We start from the raw sequence: 25,261 nt of genomic DNA, 5'->3' as shown, positions 1-25,261 counted from the left end.
GGCTTTTCCCACTCTTGGTCTCCACTGTCTTCTGGACATGCTGTTGTTCGGCATCGTTCTTTCTTTTTTTGTTTTGTTAGTGGGTGTGGGGTTGATTTGTGTCGTTTGCAGGGTGATTTTCGAGCAAAAAGTGCCTATTTTTCAGTTTCGTGGGAGCAGAGCCACCTGATGTGCAACTTCTCAGCATATACCCATCACCGACGGTCCCCACACAATAACATTTTTGAAGTGCTTTCACAGTACCTGAAAATATTGACAACTGCTGACCTTAAATGTGCCTGGGAGTGTAAGTAGCAATTTCAGGATGGAATTGCTGTATGGGGAGATAGCCGGATCCAGACTACAAACAGGATACCTGAAGCCTTGCTTTAGCTCAGTTAGTTGGACAGCTGGTTCATGGTGCAGGGTGAGGCTAACAGCGTGGGTTCAATTGCTGTACCAGCTGAGGTTATTGATGCGAGCCCCACTGTCTCAACCTTACCCCTCGCCTGAGGTGTGGTGATCCTCAGGTTAAATCACCTCCATTCAGCTCTTACCCTCAGGGGAAAGGGGTCTATGGCCACCTGAGACTATGGCAACTTTACTATCAGCCACCATTTTAAAAGCAAGCTATTTAGGGCATCGGAACTGGTGCTGGAATGTGCCGACTAGCGGCTTTTCACAATTACTTCATTGCAGTGTTAATGTAAGCCTACTTGTGACAATAAAGAGTATTATTATTAAAACAATTAGATCTTTCACCAGGGTCACACAAACATATTGCAATTTTGTGTTATAGGGTTAAAGTTTCCACTTTGAGCGCAAGAAGCAATTCTGTTTTTTTTCAGGGGCAATTAGCATGGCCAATCTACCTACCTTGCACATCTTTGGGTTGTGGGAGTGAGACCCAAGCAGACATGGGGAGAATGTGCAAACGACACACGGACAGTGACCTGGGGCCAGTATCGAACCTGGGTCCTCGACGCTGTGAGGCAGCAGTGCTAACCACTGTGCCACCCAAAAACAAAATCTCAATTAAAGAGGCTCAATGTAACAATAGCTGGGAGACCTGTTGTCCTAATGAAGATGGAAAGGCAAATAAAGAAATTCAGATGCCATTCAGAACTGGAATATTAATAGGGGTATCAAACATTTCCCATTGTGTGACAATTTCATAGCCCATCAAACCATTTGTGTGGACAATGGGAAACCAAGGTTGTGGGCATATGACAGACAGAAACTAGCTTATGGTAAGAAAATTCTCATTGATTCACAAGAACAGCTCAAGACCATCAGCCTGGGATACAGAGACCACAAAGGCATGACATTTCACCCAGAAAAGGACACTGTCGAGAAATTCACTACAGGAAGAGAAGGGGGATATTCTTTTATATATAGATTTTATCTTAACTACTGGGCTTGACCATAACTTCCACTGGAAAAGTCAAAAACCTGATGTTGCATGGAGTGAGGCAATATGAGTTTCTTGCCAGAAACCTACATTGTCTGCAGTGAACCAACAAAGAATCATCAGGCCTGCAATGCTTCCAGATATTAGCTTGGCAATTTATAATAAATGTGAATATTTGAACTTTGTTAAGATCTAAATGCACACTACATCTTTTTGCAGTCATCAATTCTTGTGCATGTGAGGGTCTTTGCCATTAAATTTTGTATGTAGAGAAAATAAACACTTATTCTTTCTCTTAATTTAGACTTAGAAGAAAGCCTGTCTTGTGTCTGTTCTTAACAGTATCAGCACTGAAGGGGTTAAACACTTCCTTCTTTAAAGCATACCTTGTTGCGGTTAATCATCTTTCCCCCATCTGTAATAGCTATTTTGTGGTCAGGACCTGCATTTTGTACAATTTTTAAAACTTATGCAGAGCATCATGGAAATCTTGCACTCTTACACCAAACACAGTTTGAGCTTAAAATTCGAAAACCTTTTACACGAGTTGTGCCGATTTTGGGGAAATTACAGCAAAACAACAGAGCAACCAAGCTGAAACACCAAGCCATAATGCCTATAAGTATAAAGTGCATTTTACTCACCTTAACCTCAATGTTCTCAAGTCTACTTTTGTCTCTCTTAAACTCATCAAAACCATCTTTCACCAGTTTGTCCAAATTCACTTCAGTTTGAAATTCCAGCTCCGGGTTGCGTTCCAACACTACAGAAACGACCATAAGCAACTGCAACAAAAGATACAAAATGCAGTTTACAATACATCCAGATGTGTTCATTTCATAGAATCTCTACAGTGCAGAGGCCATTCGGCCCATCGAGTCTGCACCAATCCTTCGAAAGACCACTCTACCTCGGCCCAGTCCCCCACCCAAGCTTTGGATATTTAGGGACAATTTAGCATAGCCTAGCCTGCACAACTTTGGACTGTGGGAGGAAACCGGATCACCCAGAGGAAACCCACGCAGACACCGGGAGAAATGGGGAAACTCTATACAGACAGTAACTTGAGGTCATAATCAAACCTGGGTCTGGGCAGGATAAAGGAGGTCCACGCCCATATCTAAGTGGATCCCTGGGGCTGGGAGGCAGCAGAGCTAACCACTGCACCACCATCTAAGCTATTTCTCCAAGGATTTACTCGAGGTGAGTCATGTAGAACTCAAACGAGAGAGACAATGGGAACACATGGTAGGGTAGAAATGAACAACTGGTTTATTACGGTGTACACAAAATCACGAACCTAGTAAGTGTCTCCACAAGGGCCACCCTCTCTGACCTGCACCCAGATCAGGGTTTTCATAGAGTAGTTTCCTCTTGTCAAGGGGAAATCCTGCCCCCAATTACCGGGGAAGCTCATACTCAGCTGTGCAAGGGGTAAATTGGATGGAGCACAGTCCTTGGCCCCCCCACAACCTTATTGTCTTCTGTTCCAGAGATTGAACCTTACTCAAGTCTCCCATACAAGATTCTCGAGCCACTGATGACAGAAGAGTAGTTGAGGTGATTCATCAATGCCTGCCTTATTGTTTCTTCTTCAGAGTGGAAAGGTTAAGAGGTAGAGGTATTCAAAATCATGAGCAGTTTAAACAAACAAAACTAAGAGTAACTATTTCAAGTGGCAGAAAGACCGTAACCAGGGGGACATAGATTAAAGGCAACTAGCGAAATAACCAAAAGCGACACATGGACCAATTTTTAAGTAGCAAGCTGTTGTGATCTGGAATGAATGATCTGAAAGGCTGGTGAAAGCAGATTCAGTGGTAACATTCAAAAGTGCGTGGGTAAAGATTTGAAGGGAAAACATTTAGAACGCAATGGGGAAAGCTCAGGCGAGTGTGATTACACACTTTCCAAAATGCTGGCAAAAGTATGGTGGGCTTCCTTCTGGGCTGTATTAGTCTATGATTCTATTATATATGCAGCTGTCCAACAATATATAGCATGACACTTTTGCAACAGGTAGCGAGTGTTGCAGAACAATGCCCTCAAAATTCTAAATCTACGGGCTGGATTATAGGCACCCCAGTGTAAATGTTGGGAGGTCAGCCCACCTCTTCTGAGCTGGCTTGCCCTGCTTTGTGCAATGGTCCTTTTCAAAAATGTATTTTTAAAAATAAATTTAGAGGACCCAATTCTTTTTTTCCCAATCAAGGGGCAATTTAGCCTGGCCAATTCACCTACCCTGCACCACATAATTAGTATGAGGTGGGACTTCCATCGATCTCCAGGAGCCCCTGATCATAGAGTTACTGGACAGTAGGAACCTAGCATCTCTGCACACCGGCAGTGCTACCACGGGCAGTGGTCATTGTTGACAGAAGGAGGAGGTGGCATTCAGCAATGGACCCGGACATTCAGGTACAGACGAGAACCCGGTGAAGAGGGTGGTGGCATGTTGGGGGAAGTGGAATAGGGTGGGCATGGGGAGGGGCCTCCAATTGGCACCCCCACTCTTTAACTGGCCGGCAATCTGAAAGATTAAGCCTGCTGGGGCTGCCCGTTGAGTGCCAGCCTCTTTCACTTAAATCAAAGTAGCAACGGAATGAGGCCCTTAATTGGGGATTACTTGCCCATTAGTGGCTCGGGTTGGGTCACAGGTTATTGGTCCATCTGCGCCTCTCCCACTGTTCGTAAAATTGGGGTGCTGATGGACAGCTGACGGGGTATAATTTAAGGGGCCCCCTGCCTGCTTTGTTGCCTGTGGGTGGTTCTTGAAATTCAACCCTTTCTCCAGTTTGATTTCAAGAATTTATTTTGTACATTTACACAGCACATTCCCACTTGCTTCAGCAAACACGATGTATAATTGTGAAAATGTTGAAAATTTGGGATGGACTTAAAATAAGATGTTCATCAGCACCTCAACAATGATCTGTCGATATTCAGGCTTGACAATGTCCTGCAAAGTGTCTTCAACGAGGAGAGAAAAATTCATCTCATACATGGTCATGTCTGACAAAGTCGGTTGCTACGGAAACAAACACATAAGTTAGAGCAGAACTGTTGCTGATGAAAAGCAATGTAATCTTCAATTCACTTATAAATCCAAGTATGCTTCCTCAACTTTCCTAAAACTCTCACATTATCACACTATTTGCAAGCTGCCCAATGCAATTACTGTAGATGCATACTCGCAATGTAATCAATATTACCACATTTTTATTTAAATCTTTCAAAGAGCAGTATTTTTAGATTAAATATAATGCGTTAACATTACTAAAGCATTTATTTATGCAACACTTTACTTGATAACGATAATACATACATTCCATAATATCTAAGTAATTCATGGACACAAGGTATGTTTGCAGACACTGGTTGAAGGTCTGTTTATAAATAATTTCTGATAGTTTTCAAATACTCTAAGTTAAAAGAATGGATTTTCAATTCAATCGGAAAATCTCTTAAGTTTTCAAATGAAGAAAAGCTATTTACCGGTTACTGTAGTTATCAATCATTAGTTGTCAGAAGTTATCATAGAATCTTGGAATTTACAGTGCAGAAGGAGGCCATTCGGCCTATTGAGTCTGCACTGGCCCCTGGAATGAGCACCCCACCCAAGCCCACACCTCCACCCCATCCCCGCAACTCAGTGACCCCCACCCTGTCTTTTTGGACACTAAGGGCAATTTAGCATGGCCAATCCACCTAACCTGAGCACCGGTAGGAAACCCATGCAGGCACGGGGAGAACGTGCAGACTCGCACAGACAGTGACTCAAGCCAGAAATTGAACCTGGGACCCTGGAGATGTGAAGCAACTGTGCTAACCACTGCGTTTCTGTGCTGCTTATCAGTTAGTTACTAATCAGAGCAATATTCATAATGATCTCTGAAAAATATTAATTTTACATAACTGTTATCAAAATGAAGTCAAATAACTTAGCAGAATGAAGTTAATTATCTGTGGATTTGTTAAAAACATAATCGGGCAGATCTGGGGCAGGATAGTGGAGATGATGCCATGATGAGATTAGCCATGATAGTATTGAATGGTGGAACAGACCCGAGAAGTTAAATGACCTATTCTGGATTCTAGTTCTTATGTTCTAAGAAAGAACTATTCTGTCTGATTCCACCTTCCACCTCTTGGTCTGTAGCACAAACACATCTCAAGCACAAATCTGGTGTTCTTGATTAATAAGGGGATCAGGGGTTATGGAGAGAAGGCAGGAGAATGGAGAATGAGAAACCTATCAGCCATGATCGAATGGCGGAGCAGACCCGATGGGCTGAATGGCCTAATTCTGCTCCTATATCTTATTTAAAAAAAAATTTTTTTTTAAAATTTAGATTACCCAATAATTTTTTCCAATTAAGGGGCAATTTAGCGTGGCCAATCCACCTACTCTGCACATTTTTAGGTTGTGGGGGTGAAACCCACGCAGGCACGGGGAGAACGTGCAAACTCCACACGGACAGTGACCCAGAGCCGGGATCGAACCTGGGACCTCAGCGCCGTGAGGCGGTTGTGCTAACCACTAGGCCACCGTGCTGCCCTGCTCCTATATCTTATGGTCTCCTTCTGGAGTTACATTACTGCCTCAGGTTACGTTTGCCAGCTGGGGAAATCAGATAAATCAGATAGGTAGTGATTCTGTTTGTTTAATTACTGCTGAGATTTTTCACCAGAAGTGACAAGATATAGAACAATTCCATCCCAAAATGAGACAGATATACTCTAATGAGATGAAATTATAGTATTAAATTCCAAAACTTGTTTTGTGTCATTTGTGCCATCGCTACATTTGATGCTGCGACGCAGACATATTCTAGGTGCTCTGGTTGCTAGGAATGTGGAGAGGCCCTTTCAGAATTTAATGAACGTCTTTGCAACGCAGGGCACTGGATGGTATAAACATGAATGGTGAGGTTAGTTGAAGGTTTGATTATTAAATTAAAATGTTGCAGGCCACTGTCATAATATGTGATTACTTGGGGCAGATGTTTTCCGGTCACCATGATGCCTTCGGGAGTCCTCTCCAGAATCTGCCATACTCTGTCGTAAAAACCCTTTGGAGTGCGGTTCAAGGAGCCATCAAGATGGCGCCTGTTCATCCATAACCTGCAGAAAAAATAAGTTGAGTACTCTTTCCTCATTTAACAAAATATATATAAAATATAAATTGTAGCCATGAATGGAATATACAATATTGTAAAGTGATCATCTTGACATGAAGCAAAGGAATTTAGTGGAAGTTCATCACCACCTTTACAAATAAAACAGTCCTCCAGAAATTCTTAAACTTGCTGTCTTAAATGTGACTTCTGCCTTTGAAACAATTTCAACTTTGGTGCTCAGTGAGTTTGAAATTATGTTAGCAAGTTGAAAAATACAAAGGATGATTTGATGCTGAACTTTCACTTTTGCAACCTGGTATAAAAACAAGCCCAGCTTAAGGGAGTGAAGATTTCCTCTGTCTGCTGCCTGGAAGGGTTTTCTCGAAATGAGATTGGGCAGTCAATTCTGCCTACTGTATGCACAAGCTAATTGGCAGTTTTACTTAGAGGTCACAGGCTGGCTAGAAAAATAATACAAAAGGGGTGTTTTTCTGAAGATAACAAGAAGATACATTGGCCAGTATTTGCGGGTGGCATGGTTTGATGGCCAATTGTCAGTGTTTACTGTCATTGCACCTCCCAAACTTCAAAACACAGCACAAGTGCAAATCTTGAAGTTCCGGACAGCCACTCAGTACTCCATTGCTCTCTGTGCCACTCGAGATCAGCAATCATTGAAATCAGTGAGACTTTCCCTTTCTCCTTGGAAATCCACTGAAAAATAATTCAGAATTCCAGTTCCGAAGAAGTCATATTGGACTCGAAACGTTAACGCTGTTTCTCTTTCCACGGATGCTGCCAGACCTGCTGAGCTTTTCCAGCATTTTCTGTTTTTAGGCCTCGGGAGAATAGGGCTCTGACATACTTAAATATGTAAATCATTAGATCTTGCAAAACGTTCCGAGTGTTGTAAATGTCGTGAGAGGCCTCTTGTGAGATTTAATGGCCATGTCGCGTCACTGAGTCTGGCACGACATGGCCGTTTGATCGGGCGCCAGAATATTTCCAATTCCACCATCGTTGAATCCCCCGCAATCAACATCCTGGGGGTTACCATTGATCAGAAACTGAACTGGACCAGCTATATTAATACTGCAGCTACCAAGGTAGGTCAAAGGCTAGGAAGACTGGTACAATAGGAGAAGTCACATGGGGTCAGAGGAGAGCTGGCAAGTTAGATACAGAACTAGCTTGGGCACAGAAGACAGAGTGTAGCAGTAGAAGGGTACTTTTCTGAATGAAAGGCTGTGACTAGCAGCGTTCCACAGGGATCTGGGGCCTTTGTTCTTCATGGTGAATGTAAATGATTTTGAAGAAAATGTAGCTGGTCTGATTAGTAAGTTCGCAGACAGACGCAGACAAAAATTGGTGGAGTTGTGGATAGTGAAGAGGATTGTCAGAGGATACAGTTGGAGTCTTGGGTGGCGAAATGGCAGATGGAGTTTAATCTGGACAAGTGTGAGGTAATGCACTTTGAAAGGTTCCAAACCATGTCGAAATTACACAATAAACGGTAGAACTCTTGCGAGTATTGACAGGCAGAGAGATCTGGGCGTGCATGCCCACCGATCACTGAAAATGGCAACGCATGTGGATAAGGTGGTCAAGAAGACATACAGCATTCTGGCCTTCATCGGTCAGGACATTGAATATAAAAATTGGCAAGTCATGTTGCAGCTGTACAGCACCTTAGTTAGGCCTCATTTGGAATATTGTGTACAATTCTGGGTGCCACACGATCAGAAGGATGTGGATGCTTTGGAGAGGGTACAGAAGCAGTTTACCAGGATGCCGCTTGGTATGGAGGTTAGATAAACTCGGTTTGTTCTCACTGGAAAACAGAGGTTGAGAGGCGACCTGATAGAGATCTACAAGATTATGAGTGGCATGGACAGAGTGGATAGTCAGATGCTCTTTTCTAAGGTAGGACAGTCAAGTACTAGGGGACATAGGTTTAAAGTGGGTGGGGAAAAGTTTAGAACAGATGCGCGAGGCAAGTATTTTTACACAGAGGGTGGTAAATATATGGAACGAGCTGCCTAGGGAGGTGGTGGGAATAGGGTGGGAATAGAAGGATACGGACTCCGTAATTGCAGATGGTTTTAGTTTAGGCAGGTACCATGGTCGGCGCAGGCTTGGAGGGCCGAAGGGCCTGTTCCTGTGCTTTATTGTTCTTTGTTCTTGAATCCTAAGGCAAGTAACTCACTTTCTGACTCCTCAAAGCCTGTCTGCCATCTACAAGGCACATGTCAGGACTGTAATGGAATACTCTCCATTTGCCTGGATGAGTGCAGCTGTAACAACACTCAAGAAACTCAATACCATCCAGGACAAAGCTTGATTGTTCCCCCTTCCACAAACATTCAAACCCTCCACCACCGACAGTCAGTGGCAGCTATGTGTACCATCGACAAGATGCACTGCAGTAACTCACCAAGGTTCCTTAGGCAGCACCTTCCAAACCCACGATAACTACCATCTAGGACAGGAGCAGCAGATTCCTGGAAACTCCACCACCTGGAGGTTTCCCTCCAAGTAAATCACCACCCCGACTTGGAAATATTTCGCCGTTCTTTCACTGCCGCTGGGGCAACATCCTGGAACTCCCTGCCTAACAGCACAGTGGGCGTACCTGCACCTCAAGGACTGCAGGGGTTCAAGAAGGGAACTCACCACCACCTTCTGAAGGGCAACTAGGAATAGGCAATAAATGCAGGTCTAACCAGCGACTCCCGCATCCCATAAATTATTTTATTTTAAAACTTCACCACCTGCAAATGTCCCAATTGATCTCTGTAAAAGAGTTTATAAGTAATTTTCTTTTAGTGCTGCTTTTCCCTCCTTGTTTGGGGATCTGCGTCCTTTAATGTGATTGGCTGCTTGGAAAGCTTGATGACATTACTGCAGCTCTACACTGGATATGTCCCAGACAAAAAATGCTGCAATGTTGCAATACAGCTAGAGACCAAAATCATCCATTTGACACAGTTATCGCTAAATATCTCAGTGAGGCTTATTTTGAGGTTAGAATCAAATGCCCTTGCTTTGCCACTGTAAGTTCAAAATGGAAAGAGGTCTATCTCCTACCAGTATATGTTGAATACGAAATAGTTAAAAAAATATTTACAAGAAGGTAAAGATGAGATTGACGAGAAAAGGTGTAATGTCGTTTTAAAGGGAGACTTTTAATGTTATGTACTGCTAACGTGAGTTTCTGTTAAGATATTGCACTCCTCTGAAATCATTGAATTCTCCTCGAGTAAGAAAAGCTGGACAGAAAATACCCAGTCAGGCATCAGAATGGTGAAAACCCAATCATTCTCACATGGCAGTGACCAGATTAATAAAAATTGCTTTGATCAGCAGCAGGAAAAAAATTGGGAGCAGAACTCTTGTGGATAATTTCCAAACTTACTTGAATCCCTGAACAGCACTGAAAAATCCTCATGTGAGTGAAACATTGAATAAGTAGTGCAGAGTATGTGCGCCTGGCTGATTGTTGTGAAGCAGTTTATTAGCAATACCATTTATATAGAAAGCAAATGATGTACCCGAGCCTTGTGTACATTGTTTATTTATGCAATGGATGAACTGCTGAAATATCCGCTAATTGTACAACACTGGGATTTGCAATCTAAGCAGAATGCTTTGTAGCTCAAGAATTTTTGTTCAAAAAATTCATTTATCACCTTCTCCTTCCAACCACAAGGAGACTTTCGGCTGCAGAAGACAAATTAATTTGTCTAATTTTCTACCTTTAATTTGGCCATCTGTATCATCTAAAATCTATTTCCGTCTCACTTTACAGAGATCTAGATGCTATCATTTTTAAGGTGTTAAATGTGAGGCTCAAGACTTATATTCTAATGCTGCTGTTATTTTTCTAACTCTTGAATTCATTTCCACAATATTGTGATATAAATTTTCTGCAATTTGCTATTCCAGAGTTAAGCATATGTAAGTCAACAGTGCGATTAAAATTGCCAGAAGTTCCTACATCAGATTATTTCAGTATTTAGATTATCAGTAAATAAATTAAAATCCCACATATTAATTTTCAGATCAATTGTTGGGTACCTACATTCAGCTCAGCTAGATGTCACAGCTTTAACAAATTAGATTTTGGGCCCGATTCTCCGGAGAAATTTCTAAGTTAATTTTTGGTGGGTTTTTCTGGGATTTTCCCGCCTGCTCTGCTGGGATGCTCCCCACCACTATTCATAATAATAATCTTTATTATTGTCACAAGTAGACTTACATTAACACTGCAATGAAGTTACTGTGAAAATCCCTTAGCCGCCACACTCTGGCGCCTGTTCGGGTACACAGAGGGAGAATTCAGAATGTCCAATTAACCTTACAAGCACGTTTTGGGGCTTGTGGGAGGAAACTGGAGCACCTGAAGGAAACCCACGCAGACACGGGGAGAACGTACAGACTCCGCACAAACAGTGACCCAAACGGGAATCGAACCCAGAACCCTGACGCTGTGAAGCAACAGTGCTAACCACTGTGCTACTGTGCCGCCCAATGACACTTAGTCACTCATTTGGGCTCTGGGGAGTTTCTCACCGGTTTAGCCCACACTTTGATTTTTTTTAGCACGGGGAGCTGAACTCAGAGATCGGGCCTCCATTTTGAAAGGATGTCCTGATCTCTCAGTGAGTTTACACCTCCCACCTATGGGCAATGTCACCCCCCACACACATGGACACTACACCACATACCCCAAATGAGGACACCCCGCTACGGGATCCCTGGGGGTTCCCCCTCTTCAGGCTGCCCAAACTGCCTTAAAGGACCCCCTCCCTCTAGGACCCTAACCCATCACCCCATCAACTTCCCAAAGGTCCTTCCTTACCTGCCCTTCCCTCCCCCACCCATTAAACCCCCCTCCACCCTAATTTCATGGGCATGGTCCCCCTCACCTTCTAGCCTTGGCAGTGCCAGCCTGGCACTCAGGCACACTTGCACTGCCACCTTAGCACTCAGGCAGTGGTCCTGCCAGCTTACCAGTGCCATCTGGGCACCTTGGCAGTGCCAAGGTGGCAGGCCAAGGTGTCAATTGGCCTAACCCTAATGGCCTTGAAGAAAAGATCCAATAATTATAACCCTATTTTTCAAAACTCTAAACCCTCATTAATTGAAAACAATTTTAGACGGTAAAGCAAGAGAGAATGTCCATACATATAGCGCTTTTCATGACTTTCAGACTCCCAAAGCACTTTACAGACAATTAAATAATTTTCAAGTAGTGTGACCATCGTTGCAATGTAGGAAGTCATGATGTGAATTTGCACACAAGATCGCTCAAACTGCAATAAGATAAATGACCGATGTTGATTGAGGGATAAGTATTGGCCAGGACACAGGGGGAACATTTTTGATCTACTTTGAAAAATATCATGGGATCTTCTATATCCACCTGTGCGACCAGGATCGCTCATCTGAAAGTCCCAACAGTACATCCCAACAGTATTTAACTGAAATGTTACTTAATTCATTCAGAGTACCTTTCATGTTGGTCAGGCTGCAGAGTATCCAACAGAAGCTTTTTAACTTCACTTGGTGACATCTGGTACACATAATCAGTGGGTAGATCCTCACCTCGAATCATCAGTTCATGTTTCATAGCATGGATGATCCATCTGAAGTGGAAAGATAGAAAACATTGAAAATTTACAACATGTAAGGAGACCGCTGTGGTGTTCTTTGTGATTCTGTTATCAGGATGGATGTCGTAGAAGCTAAGTTCATTAACACAGCTAACATTTATTTGAACTACTTATGAAAGCTCGACCACTTCCTCCTACAGTAAACAATAATCTAATCTACAATCTAGACTCTAGTAACGCTAGTCTCTACACTCTATAACTGTACTCTGATCTCTCTCACTACTCCCATGCCCTCCTCTCCAGCCTTCTCCCAAAAGTCTGGGAGTCAGTGCTTTATCTTGTTCTGCATCTAGCTCCATCTACTGGTTAATTATGATATGGCATTAACCCTTTGTATTCTGAATATTTCCCATAATGTCACAACCGTGTAGCCCTCCATGCTTGCTAGGGCTCAAAGAAGAGCTATCTCACCCAATCCCACTTTCCAACTCCTGGTCGGTCGCCCAGTAGGCTACAATGCAGGCATTTCTGCGTATTTCCCAATAGAACATAGAACAGTACAGCACAGAACAGGCCCTTCGGCCCTCGATGTTGTGCCGAGCAATGATCACCCTACTTAAACCCACGTAACCCGTATACCCGTAACCCAACAATCCCCCCATTAACCTTACACTACGGGCAATTTAGCATGGCCAATCCACCTAACCCGCACATCTTTGGACTGTGGGAGGAAACCGGAGCACCCGGAGGAAACCCACGCACACACGGGGAGGACGTGCAGACTCCACACAGACAGTGACCCAGCCGGGAATCGAACCTGGGACCCTGGAGCTGTGAAGCATTGATGCTAACCACCATGCTACCGTGAGGCCCCTAATGCAATGAGGTTTCTGAATCTACTACCATCTCAGGCAGTGAAATTTAGAATCCACCACCCTCTGGGTGAAATACATTCCCTTCAACTCTCCTCTGATTCTTCAACCAATTACTTCAAATCTATGCTCTTCTGGTTATTTATTGCTCTGCTCAGGGAAACTGATTGTTCCTATCTACTCCATCTAGGTCACTCATAATTTTATGCATTTCAGTTAAATCTCTCAGTTTCTTATGTTCATAATTCTTATGATTAACACTACACCCCTGTATGCTTCACCTGATGCAGGTGTCTATGTAGTTACATTGTGTGCCTTGTGTTGCCCTGTTATGTATTTCCTTTTCTTTTCATGTACTTAATGATCCGTTGAGCTGCACACAGAAAAATATTTGTCACTGTACCTCGGTACACGTGACAATAAACAAATCCAAATGTTCCAAAAAAAGTAATTCTAGTCTATCCAATCTTTCCTCATAGCTAAAACCCTCCATTCCTGGCAACATCCTTGTATATCTCTTCTGTATCCTGCTAGTGTGATCACAGCTTTCCTGTAACACGGAACATATTTTAGTAAATGTGAAACTTTGAAATGTTCATCCTCAGAGAGACTTTGGAGGACTCACACAAGGACCACAGAATATTTGCATGTAGGGTAGCACGGTAGCATAGTGGCAAGTACAATTGCTTCACAGCTCCAGGGTCCCAGGTTCGAATCCCGGCTTGGGTCACTGTCTGTGCGGAGGCTGCACGTTCTCCCCGTGTGTGCATGGGTTTCCTCCGGGTGCTCCGGTTTCCTCCCCCAGTTTCCTCCCCCAGTCTAATGAAGCACTGGAGAAGGGGGAGTTGCCGGAGACGATGAAGCAGGCAGTAATCACACTAATCCCAAAAAAAGGGAAGTATCCAGTGGAATGTGGGTCATATAGACCCATATCACTATTGAACACAGATGTGAAAATATTGGTTAAGTTGTTGGCAGGGAGGATGGAGGATTGTGTCCCGAGGGTGGTTGCAGAAGACGAAACAGGATTCGTGAAGGGCAGGTAGCTCGCGAATAATATAAGACGGCTGTTGAATGTGGTGATGAATCCTTCGAGAGCTCTGGTGCTGGAGGTGGTGGTGTCCATGGACTCAGAGAAAGCATTTGATCGGGTGGAGTGGCGGTACTTGTTTGAAGTTTTGGGACGGTTTGGGTTTGGGCCGAGATTTGTGGCATGGGTGCGGTTGCTGTATGTGGTGCCAAGAGCGAGGGTGAGGACGAATGATATGAGCTCACAAAGCTTTGACTTACCTAGGGGTATGAGGCAGGCTGTCGCCGCTGCTGTTTGCGCTGACCATAGAGCCATTGGCGATGGCTCTCAGGGGGTCGGCAGAATGGCAGGGGATAATGAGGGGACAAAGGGAGCATTGGGTGTCGCTCTACGCCGATGACCTCTTGCTGTATATTTCAGATCTGCTGGAGAGTATGGGAAGAATTATGGGCCTGTTGGGGAGGTTTGGAGGGTTCTCGGGATACAAGCTGAATGCCGGGAAAAGCGAGGTATTCCCGGTGAATGAGCTGGCACAGCGGGCTAATTTAAGGGGGGATGCCATTTGCGGTAGTGAGGGATAGGTTTAGGTACTTGGGGATTCAGGTAGCGAGGGAATGGACGGGGCTCCATAAGTGGAACTTAACAAAGCTGGTGGAGGAGGCCAGGGAGGATCTTAAGAGATGCACTTAACGTTGGCGTGGAGGGTCCAAGTGGTGAAAATGAATATTCAGCCGAGGTTCTTGTTTGTCTTTCAGGCTCTCCTGATCTTTACCAAAGGCCTTTTTCGGAAAGTGGACACTATCATCTCTGACTTTGTATGGGCGGGGAAGGTGGCAAGGGTGGGGAGGGCCCTGCTACAGAGGCAGAGGCAGCAGGGGGGAGGTTGGCGTTGCCAAACTTGCTTCATTATTTTTGGGCGGCGAATGTGGATACGGTGCGACGATGGTGGGAAGGAGAAGGGATAGAGTGGGTTAGGATGGAGGAGGAATCTTGTAAGGGGTCTCGTTTGAGGGCTATGGTGATGGCAGCATTGCTAATGGCTCAGAGTAGGTATTCAGGGAGCCCAGTGGTGCAGTCCACGGTGAAGATATGGAATCAGCTGAGGAGCATTTTAGGGTGGAAGGGATGTCGGTGCTAACGCCACTGTGCAAGAATCATGGGTTTGAGCGGGGGGGGGGGGGGGGGTGATAGTGTATACAGGAGGTGGAGGGAAGTGGGGCTGGTCAAGGTGAAGGATTTGTATTTGGAGGAAGGGTAAGCCAGTCTGGAGGAGCCAAGGGAGAGGGTAGAGCTGCCGAGGGGTAGTGAGTTCCGGTATTTACAGGTTAGAGACTTTGCATGAAAGGTCTGGAAGGGGTTCCCTAGATTGCTGGGATACACCCTGCTGGAGCGACTGCTATTTCCGGATGTGGAAGGGAAGGGATGAATTGGGGATAAATATGTAGCTGGGGGTGTAGGGAGGCGAGTGGGTGGTGCAGATCAAGGAGAAATGGGACGCGGAGTTAGGAATGGAAATCAATTGAGGAGTATGGAGTGAAGCACTGCGAAGGGTAAACGGGACTTCCTCTTGTGCAAGGATGAGCCTGATACAGTTTAAGGTGGTGCACAGGGTGCATATGAGTCAGGCGAGAATGAGTGGGTTCTTTCAGGGGTAGCAGATGAGTGTGAGAGGTGTGGGCGGGGGCCTCGAATAATACACACATGTTTTGGGGTTGTGAAAAATTAGGAAGATTCTGGGTGGGAGTGTTTGCGGTCTTAGCCAGGGTAGTGGAGGAGGGAGTGGACCCGGACCCTTTGGCGGCGATATTTGGGGTTTCAGAGAAGCCGGAGCTCATGGAGTAGAAGGAAGGCCGATGTCATGGCCTTCGCCTCTCTGATTGCACGGCGACGGGTGTTGCTGGAGTGGCGGTCGGCATCGCCACCTGGGCTAGCAGCATGGTTGGGTGACCTGTATGACTTCCTGCGGTTAGACAAGATAAAATATGAGTTAAGGGGCTCAGCAGGGCAGTTTGAGAAAAGGTGGGGATGTTTGTGACCGTGTTTGAGGAGCTGTTCGTCGCAGGGGGTGGGGGTGGGTGATGGGGAGGGTGGGTGAAAAAGGAGAAAAATCTGTACAAATTGTATAGTTGATTGCTGGGAAGAATGTTTCCCAGGGTGTTTATTTGCTGTAACCTAGAACATAGTACAGTGCAGAAGAAGGCCATTCGGCCTATCGAGCCTGCACCGACCCACTTAAGCCCTCACTTCCACTATATCCCCATACCCAATAACCCCTCCTAACCTTTTTTTTTGGTCACTAAGGGCATTTTAACATGGCCAATCCACCTAACCTGCACATCTTTGGACTGTGGGAGGAAACCGGAGCACCCGGAGGAAAAACATGCAGACACGGGAACAATGTGCAGAGTCCGCACAGACAGTGACCCAGCAGGAAATCGAACCTGGGACCCTGGCGCTGTGAAGCCACAGTGCTAATCACTTGTGCTACCGTGCTGCCCCAACCTACCTTGATACAAGTTTGAATAAAATGCGTTTTAAAAAAAAAATCATAGGATGCACGGTAGGATACAAAGAAAGAGGTTTATTAAGATACACAACCAAACTCCCACACCCCAAAGGGTCACTCTTTCCAACCTCCACCCAGGCCAGGGTTTTTATACTGTGGAGTTGCCCCGCCCCCAATTCCCCGGCGAGTTTATACCCATTATGGGTTAATGGGGACCAGATGGTGCTCACTCCTTACTTCCCAGGGGGTTATAACACAAACCTCACTGACTGCACCCTGTATTTATTATTCAGTGGTACACCCTACCTTTCTAGCGATTTCAATTACTTTAAACTGTAGCTAGCCTCGGCTTCAGCCATGGTAATGCAAGTATCCCAAGGCCTCCATGGGGTAGTTTAAAACTGAAGTTAGCTGAAATCAATTGGACCTAGTGGTGTTGGAGACAGGATACTCGACCTGTAGTTGCAGTGGAGGCCATACAGCCTAGGTTTGTAAGATTAGGACTAGGGGCTTGTCCTTTGACGAGAGGCTGAGTAAATTGGACCCATACTCTCTAAAGTTAAGAAAAAGAAGCGATCTCATTGAGACAAACAAGATTCTGAAGGAGCTTGGCAGGGTAGATACTTGAGCAGCTGTTTACCCTAGCTGAGGAATTTAGAACAGGGGACAAAGTTTAGGGATAAAAGGTTGATCATTTAGGACTGAGATGAGGTGGGATTACTTCACTGAGCAGGATGTAAATCTTTGGAATTGCCTACCCAGAGGGTTGTGGTTGAAGAACCCCGCTGAAAATAGCCTATCAGTCATAAATCACCTGTCGACCATTACACGTTTTCTGACATTGAACCAATTTTGGATCCAACTTTCCACATTCCCTTGGATTCCATGTCCTTTTAGCTTGTTTGACTGGTCTACCTTCTCAAAAGTTTTGTGAAAACCCATGTAAACTATATCAAGTGCATGTCTCTCATCAAGCTGGTTGTTATTTCCTCAAAAGTCTCAATCAAGTTAGTCAACCTTCCCATGACAAATCCATACTGACTGCCTGTGGTTGATGGTTAATTTGTGCCCTTCTAAATGACAATTAAATGTGAAAGCATATACTCACAACAGGAGATTAAAGAATACAAAGAACAAAGAAAATTACAGCACAGGAACAGCCCTTCGGCCCTCCCAGCCTGTGCTGATCCAGATCCTTTATCTAAACCTGTCTCCAAGGTCTACTTCCCTCTGTTGCCACCCATTCATATACCTGTCTAGATGCCTCTTAAATGATGCTATCGTGCCCGCCTCTACCACCTCCGTTGGTAAAGTGTTCCAGGCACCCACCACCCTCTGCGTAAAAAACTTTCCACGCACATCTCCCTTAAACTTTCCCCCCTCACCTTGAAATCGTGACCCCTTGTAACTGACACCCCCACTCTTGGAAAAAGCTTGTTGCTATCCACCCTGTCCATACCTCATAATTTTATATACCTCAATCAGGTCCCCCCTCAACCTCCGTCTTTCCAACGAAAACAATCCTAATCTACTCAACCTTTCCTCATAGCTAGCACTCTCCATACCAGGCAACATCCTGGTGAACCTCCTCTGCACCCTCTCCAAAGCACCCACATCCTTCTGGTAATGTGGCGACCAGAACTGCACGCAGTATTCCAAATGTGGCCTAACCAAAGTCCTATACAACTGTAACATGACCTGCCTACTCTTGTACTCAATACCCCGTCCGATGAAGGCAAGCATGCTGTATGCCTTCTTATCAACCTGCGTTGCCACCTTCAGGGTACAATGGACCTGAACTCCCAGATCTCTCTGTACATCAATTTTTCCCAGGACCCTTCCATTGACCATATAGTCCGCTCTTGAATTTGATCTTCCAAAATGCATCACCTCGCATTTGCCTGGATTGAACTCCATCTGCCATTTCTCTACCCAACTCTCCAATCTATCTATATTTTGTTGTATTCTCTGACAGTCCTCCTCGCTATCTGCAACTCCACCAATCTTAGTATCATCTGCAAACTTGCTAATTAGACCACCTATACCTTCCTCGAGGTCATTTATGTAGATCACAAACTACAGTGGTCTGAGCACGGATCCCTGTGGAACACCACTAGTCACCCTTCTCCATTTTGAGACACTCCCTTCCACCACTAATCTCTGTCTCCTGTTGCCCAGCCAGTTCTTTATCCATCTAGCTAGTACACCCTGAACCCCATACGACTTCACTTTTGCCATCAACCTGCCATGGGAAACCTTATCAAACGCCTTACTAAAGTCCATATATATGACATCTACAACCCTTCCCTCATCAATTAACTTTGTCACTTCCTCAAAGAACTCTATTAGGTTTGTAAGACATGACCTTCCCTGCACAAAACCATGCTGCCTATCACTGATAAGTCTATTTTCTTCCAGATGTGAATAGATCCTATCCCTCAGTATCTTCTCCAACAGTTTTCCTACCACTGACGTCAAGCTCACAGGTCTGTAATTCCCTGGATTTTCCCTGCTACCCTTCTTAAACAAAGGGACAACATTAGCAATTCTCCAGTCCTCCGGGACCTCACCCGTGCTCAAGGATGCTGCAAAGATATCCGTTAAGGCCCCAGCTATTTCGACCCTCGCTTCCCTCAGTAACCTGGGATAGATCCCATCCGGTCCTGGGGACTTGTCCACCTTAATGTCTTTTAGAATACCTAAAACTTCCCCTTTCCGTATGACAACTTGACCTAGAGTATTTAAACATCTATCCCTAGCCTCAACATCCGTCTTGTCCCTCTCCTTTGTGAATACTGATGCAAAGTACTCATTAAGAATCTCACCCATTTCCTCTGAGTCCACGCATAAATTCCCTCTCTTGTCTTTGAGTGGGCCAATCCTTTCCCTATTTACCCTCTTGCTCCTTACATATGAATACGGCAGAGAATTGACAAAAAGTGCCTAACCATCAAAATTAAGCAGCTTTTTAAAGAGTTCATGGAACACTAGCCTACACAACCATACATCAATGAACTTTGATGAGCAGTTCCCATTAAAATATGACTATATTAGACTAATTTGATGTCAACATTAGAAGCGAAGAAGTAATAGGAAAAAAATAAGTGATTAGCATCTGGTAATTGACAACACGCTGAGGGGGTTGTGCACAGGCAAACTAATGGTGGGGGTTGTCCATGGGCTTTTGGGAGGAGTGGGGTAGTTTTTGAGGGGCTTTTTGTCTCAGAGGTCTTCAAACCATCTTTAAATATTGTGGATACCTATAACAGGGCCATCTACAGCTGCTATCTGTCCTCCCAAACACTTCCAGGAAAGAGGTCTGTTCTCGGTTCGATGCACAAGGTCACTAACTCTTTTTGAGCAGCCTCTAGCTTCACAGTTGATTGTTATTGCTAATGGCAATGAACAGTTAAGCCGCACATTCGGCGGCTCCCACGGAGAACGGACTTTGGGGCTCTTTTCAGGGCCCCCAACGGAGCTGCAGCGGCGAATCCCAACGGGGGAAGAAGACAGGAGTCGACCCCAACGGTCCCATGGTCCGGACCAGGAGCGGGGCAGAAAAAAAAACCGAGGAAAGTGCCTCTGAAAAAATGGGGGCAGGAAGAATAAATGGCGGCCGGTGAAGGCCTCGAGGAGCTGAGGAAGTGGGCCCAGGAGCAGCAGGCGATTCTGCTGCGCTGCTTCCAGGAGCTGAAGTTGGAGCTGCTGGAGTCCATCAAGGTAACCAACAAGGAACTGATGGAGACCCAGACAGCCCAGGGGGCTGCGATCCGGGAGCTGCAGCAGCAGGCCTCCGAAAGGGAGGATGAGGTCGTGGCCGTGGCGGGGAAGGTGGAGATGCACGAGGCGCTCCATAAAAGATGGCAGGAGCGGTTTGAGGAGCTGGACAACTGGTCGAGGAGGAAGAATTTGCGGATCCTGGGCCTCACGGTGGGGCTGGAGGGGTCGGACCTAGCGGCCTAAGTGGTGATCATGTTAAACTCGCTGATGGGTGCTGGGTCCTTCCAGGGGCCCCTGGAGTTAGAGGGGGCCCACAGAATTCTGGCTAGGAGGCCCAAGCCGAACGAGCCGCCGCGGGCGGTGTTGGTGAGGTTTCATCGGTTCGTGGATCGTGAGTGTGTGCTCCGGTGGGCCAAGAAGGAGCGGAGCAGCAAGTGGGAGAACACGGAGGTGCGGATCTTCCAGGACTGGAGTGCGGAGGTGGCGAGGCGGAGGGCCGGGTTTAACCGGACGAAGGCGGTGCTCCACAGACGGAGTGTGAAGTTCGGCATGTTGCAGCCGGCGCGTCTGTGGGTCACCTCAAGGATCGGCACCACTATTTTGAGTCCCCGGAGGAGGCGTGAGCCTTTGTGCAAGCCGAGAAATTGGGTTATTGCTAATGAGGAATTGGCCTTGTTAGTTGAGAGAGCAGTTACCTCTCGTGGGTGCGCGTGCCATGTCTCAGATGATGATTATTGCAATACAATTTCAATCAAACTTTGAAGCCTGAACAGCTTGCCTGAACTCGAGAAGCGCAGCATCATAGAGGCAGCAGCCAACAATCAAATACTTGAGAGCTGGGATTCTGCACTGGTGATATATCCTCAGGAGCATAGGGTAAAAGTGTGGATCAGGGGAGGGCACCTGAACATGGTTTCCCTAATGTCCCGGAAGATGTCTCATGTCTAGGGCTCCTCTGTGGCCAGGGGCGAGTGTGCAAGAGCAAGGTTTTCCAGCACTTGGTGGATGGCACTCTGAGAGAAGGGGAACAGTAAGAATTGGGGGAGGGTTGGGGGATTTGAGGGTCCGGGGGTGGAAGCCCTAATTGATTTTCGGTCTCTCTCCTGCTCCAATTCCTTTCAGATCTGACAATATGGCTGGTTATACCAGCCACCACTGAGCCACCATGCAGTGTCCCTCCTACCTTAAAACCATCCATCCCTCCAATTCTGCTGAGAATGTATTCACTGTGCAGGGCGAAACAGACTTGTGAGAGAATGCAGTCTTGTTTAACCCCTCCTTTGAAGTTGCTTCTCATGTCTGATTGCCACTATCTGTTCAGTACATATTCCTGATGATGCAAGATCTTTCTGTTGATATTGATGCCTTCCAGCACTTTCAGGAGATGATTGTGTTGGACTTCATGCTTTAGTATAATTAATATAACATCGGTAGAGGTTGTTTTGCATTTCAATGGCTTTTTCTCCCAAGAAGATCGATTGCATTTTGTGTCCTTTTATCTTCTACAAAGCCACACTAAGTATTTGAAATCTCTGATTTAATTTTCTCTCCAAATCTGGTCATTAGGATTCTGATTTACTACACGGCTCATTAGGCTGATTGTTGTATTTTGCATTCCATGTGCCAAGTTTCTTTAGCAAAGCGATAAAAACAGACGTAGATCCTCAGGGGTAATGCCAGTGTTGCCAATCTTGCTGGTGATAAAAGTTGGCTTTTCAGTTCACTGCTCTCCAGTTGCTTCTCGTTTATATTTAAACAAAAATAAGTATTATTTCCTGGGAGGTGGGCATCACTGGCAAAGCAATCTGTTGCCCGTCCCTAATTGCCTTACAACTGAGTGGGTTGCTGGCATTTTGGAAGGCAGTTAAAAGTCAACCCCTTTGCTGTGGGTCTGTGGAAACGAGTACACCAGACCAGGTAAGATGGCAGATTTTCTTCCCTACATTAGTGAACCAGATGGGCTTTGAAGTTGACGAAAGAAGGAAATAAAGTAAAATGGTCAGAATTGGAATATAACAGACTGAAGCAAGAAATAAAAAAAGAAGTCCGCAAGAAGTGGAAATAAATTTAAAATTATCCTGAAAGAAAATGTTTTTTGTTCTTGCAAACGTTTATTAGGTCATGTAAGAGGAACATAGGAATTAGGAGCCGAAGTAGACAATTCAGCCCTTCGAGCCTGCTCTGCCATTCAATCAGATCATGGCTAATCTCTTTCTGGTCTCAAAGCCACCTCACTACCTGCCCCCTATATCCCTTTAACCTGTTATTTAAATCAGAAATATATCTACATCCCTCCTGAAAGCATTTAATGATTCGGATTCCACTGCACTATGGGGTAGCAAGTTCCACAAATTCACCACCCTCTGAGAAGTTGTGCCTCCTCATCTCAGTTTTAAATCTACTGCTTCTCAACCTGTATCTGTGACCTCTTGTTCTAGATTACCACACAAGGGGGAACATTTGATCTACATTTACTTTATCAATCCCTTTCAGTATTTTATATACCTCGATCAGATCCCTTCTTATCCTCTAAACTTCAGCGAGTGTAAGCCCAAACTGTTTAATCTATCCTTAGACGCCAACCCCTTCATGGCCAGAATCAATCTGGTGAACCTCCTCTGAATTGCTTCCAATGCCACCACATCTCTCCTCAAATAAGGAGACCAAAACTGGACACACTGCTCCTGATGTGGTCTCACCAACACCGATACTTCTCTACTTTTATGCTCCAGTCGTTTTGCTAACATTCCATTTGCCTTCTTACATTTTGTACCTGCATACACACTTTTTGCAATTCATGAGCAAAGACACCCAGATCCCTCTGCCCAGGCGCATTTTGAATTTGCTTTTCATTTAGATAATAATTTGCCCAAATATTTTTCGGCCAAAATGGATCAACTCTCACTTATCCACACATCTGCCCAATCTCCTTGCCTGTCTATATCCATCTGTAAAATCTGTATCTCCACTTCACTGCCTGCTTCCCCACCTATTTTAGTATCATCCACAAATTTTGCCATGTGCCTCTGTCTCTGCTTGCAGATCAGTTTTATAGATTGTAAACAGTTAAGCACCCCACCAGTTAGTTCACCAGCTAGAGAAGGACCCAGTTAACTCAACCCTCTGCTTTCTGTCAGTCAGCTAATACAATCTGATATTCTACACCCAACCCCCTGCGATCTCACCTTCTAGATCAATCTTTTATTTTTTTATTTTATAAATTTAGATTACCCAATTATTTTTTTTCCAATTAAGGGGCAATTTAGCGTGGCCAATCAACCTACTCTGCACATTTTTGGGTTGTGGGGGGGCGAAACCCACGCAGACACGGGGAGAATGTGCAAACTCCACACGGACAGTGACCCAGAGCCGGAATCGAACCACTAGGCCACCGTGCTGCCCCAGATCAATCTTTTATGTGGCACCTCGTCAAATGCCTTCTGGAAGTCTATATATATCACATCCACAGGTTCCCCAATATCCACCTTGCTGGTTACGTCCTCAAAGAACTCGACCAAGTTTGTCAAGCATGACTTACCTTCATAAAACCATGCTGACAATGGTGGATTGAGCTTTATCTTTCCAAACGTTCAGTCATCTCCTCCTTAATAATTGATTGCAGCAACTTCCCCACCACAGAGGTCAAGTTAACCGGTCTATAGTTTGCTACTTTTTGTTTCTATCAGAGACCATGGTGGAAGTAATGCTGTAATGATGCACTCTCACAAGACTTCTTTAGAAATACAAAACGGTATTTATTAATAAGAAAAGCTGAACAGAGGTCAGCAGTCCCCTCGGCTGCCCACTGGCCACCTTCATCCCTACATGTCTTCTAGATGTCTTCTGCCCAAGAGAGGACCATCCCTGGGGTGATTAGCCACTCTCAGTCGCAATTGATCCCCCAAGCCAGATGACCCTCTTCTGCTCTGTTGCTCTTAAAGGGACAATCACCACATCTCTCCCCCTCTACCTCCATTATATAGTCTTTAATATTTAAGTTACTCAGTCCTAAGTTCTAACTAAACAATATACATGAGTTGGACAATTATAATAATCTTTGAGGAGTTTTTCTGTTTCTTGTAGAGCAGTGTAATTCTGCAATCGGAGATGCTTCCACAGGATGAACATTAACAGGAACTGCCATAATGGCCACCTCTTCTGGCACAGGCGATTCATCTCTATTTGCTTCCACAGAGACATCAGTTATGTCAATTACAGGTCAATCAGGTAGTTTGATTCTTACAGATTTGAAAACATTTTGTGATGGCAAAACTGACTGCTGGAGTGACTCTACTCCTCAAGTGGTCCACATGTTTACGAAAGATCTGCCCCTCCATGTCTACTGGGCACAACAGGAATCTGGTCTCAGAATAATTCCAGTGATCTAGCTTGATCCGTTACTGAAGTTTCATGCCTTTTCAATGTACTTAATATGGCTTTTTTATTGTTGCAGTGGTAATGGCTCATTGATGAGATCTTGAGAGTTGTGTTTTTATTGGTAGGCTTTAACTATGAACACTTCCAAATGTAGTCTAAAATAGCTTTTCCATATAGGATTGTCGCTTTTCCATTTGTGTGACCATTTCAGCAATCTTGTCTGGCACACAATCTCAGTTTCTTTCCTTGTCTAGATTGTTGGTTCTGCTGCCAATTTCAATGTTTTTACCTCTTCAGTTAATTTCCTATTGCCAACCTTCCTTCTTCAAGCTCTTATTCTCCTGATTCAATTCTTCACTTGACTTGTTCTTATTTTCTAGTTGCTCTGTTCATGAAGTTCAGCCTGGTATACATTGTCTCATTAAGTTCTCCTTAATTTTATTTTGTAAATTGTTGCAACTTTTAAAAAAGGTTTGCTGTCAGTCATTTCAACTTGTTTCAATGTCCTCTCTCTCGAGCTTTAATCCTTTCTGCTGATTCCTTTATATGTTCAATAGTTCCTAGTTTCTTTTGACGTCTTTAATTTCTGCGTTTCTTCCGAGGGGAATCACTTATGCTCTTACAGGACATA

The 25,261-nt window shown here is 44.8% G+C and overlaps 1 protein-coding gene across 3 annotated transcripts in view; it reads right to left on the bottom strand.

Moving 5' to 3' along the window:
- phkb (phosphorylase kinase, beta) overlaps positions 1–25,261 on the bottom strand; it is a 408,331-nt gene that overhangs the window by 5,838 nt on the left and 377,232 nt on the right. For all 3 annotated transcript variants that reach the window (XM_038806656.1, XM_038806654.1, XM_038806655.1), the window contains 4 exons: positions 12,024–12,158; positions 6,385–6,514; positions 4,311–4,418; positions 2,035–2,175 (listed from right to left, as the gene is read on the bottom strand). In XM_038806656.1, coding sequence (XP_038662584.1) covers positions 2,035–2,175; positions 4,311–4,418; positions 6,385–6,514; positions 12,024–12,158 — 514 coding nt within the window. The remainder of the gene's footprint in view (positions 1–2,034; positions 2,176–4,310; positions 4,419–6,384; positions 6,515–12,023; positions 12,159–25,261) is intronic.

The sequence above is a fragment of the Scyliorhinus canicula genome, chromosome 9 (genome assembly GCF_902713615.1).
Source record: "Scyliorhinus canicula chromosome 9, sScyCan1.1, whole genome shotgun sequence".
Lineage (NCBI taxonomy): Eukaryota > Metazoa > Chordata > Chondrichthyes > Carcharhiniformes > Scyliorhinidae > Scyliorhinus > Scyliorhinus canicula.
The sequence above is the reverse complement of the archived record's forward strand: the minus strand, read 5'-3'. Positions and strand labels throughout refer to the sequence as shown.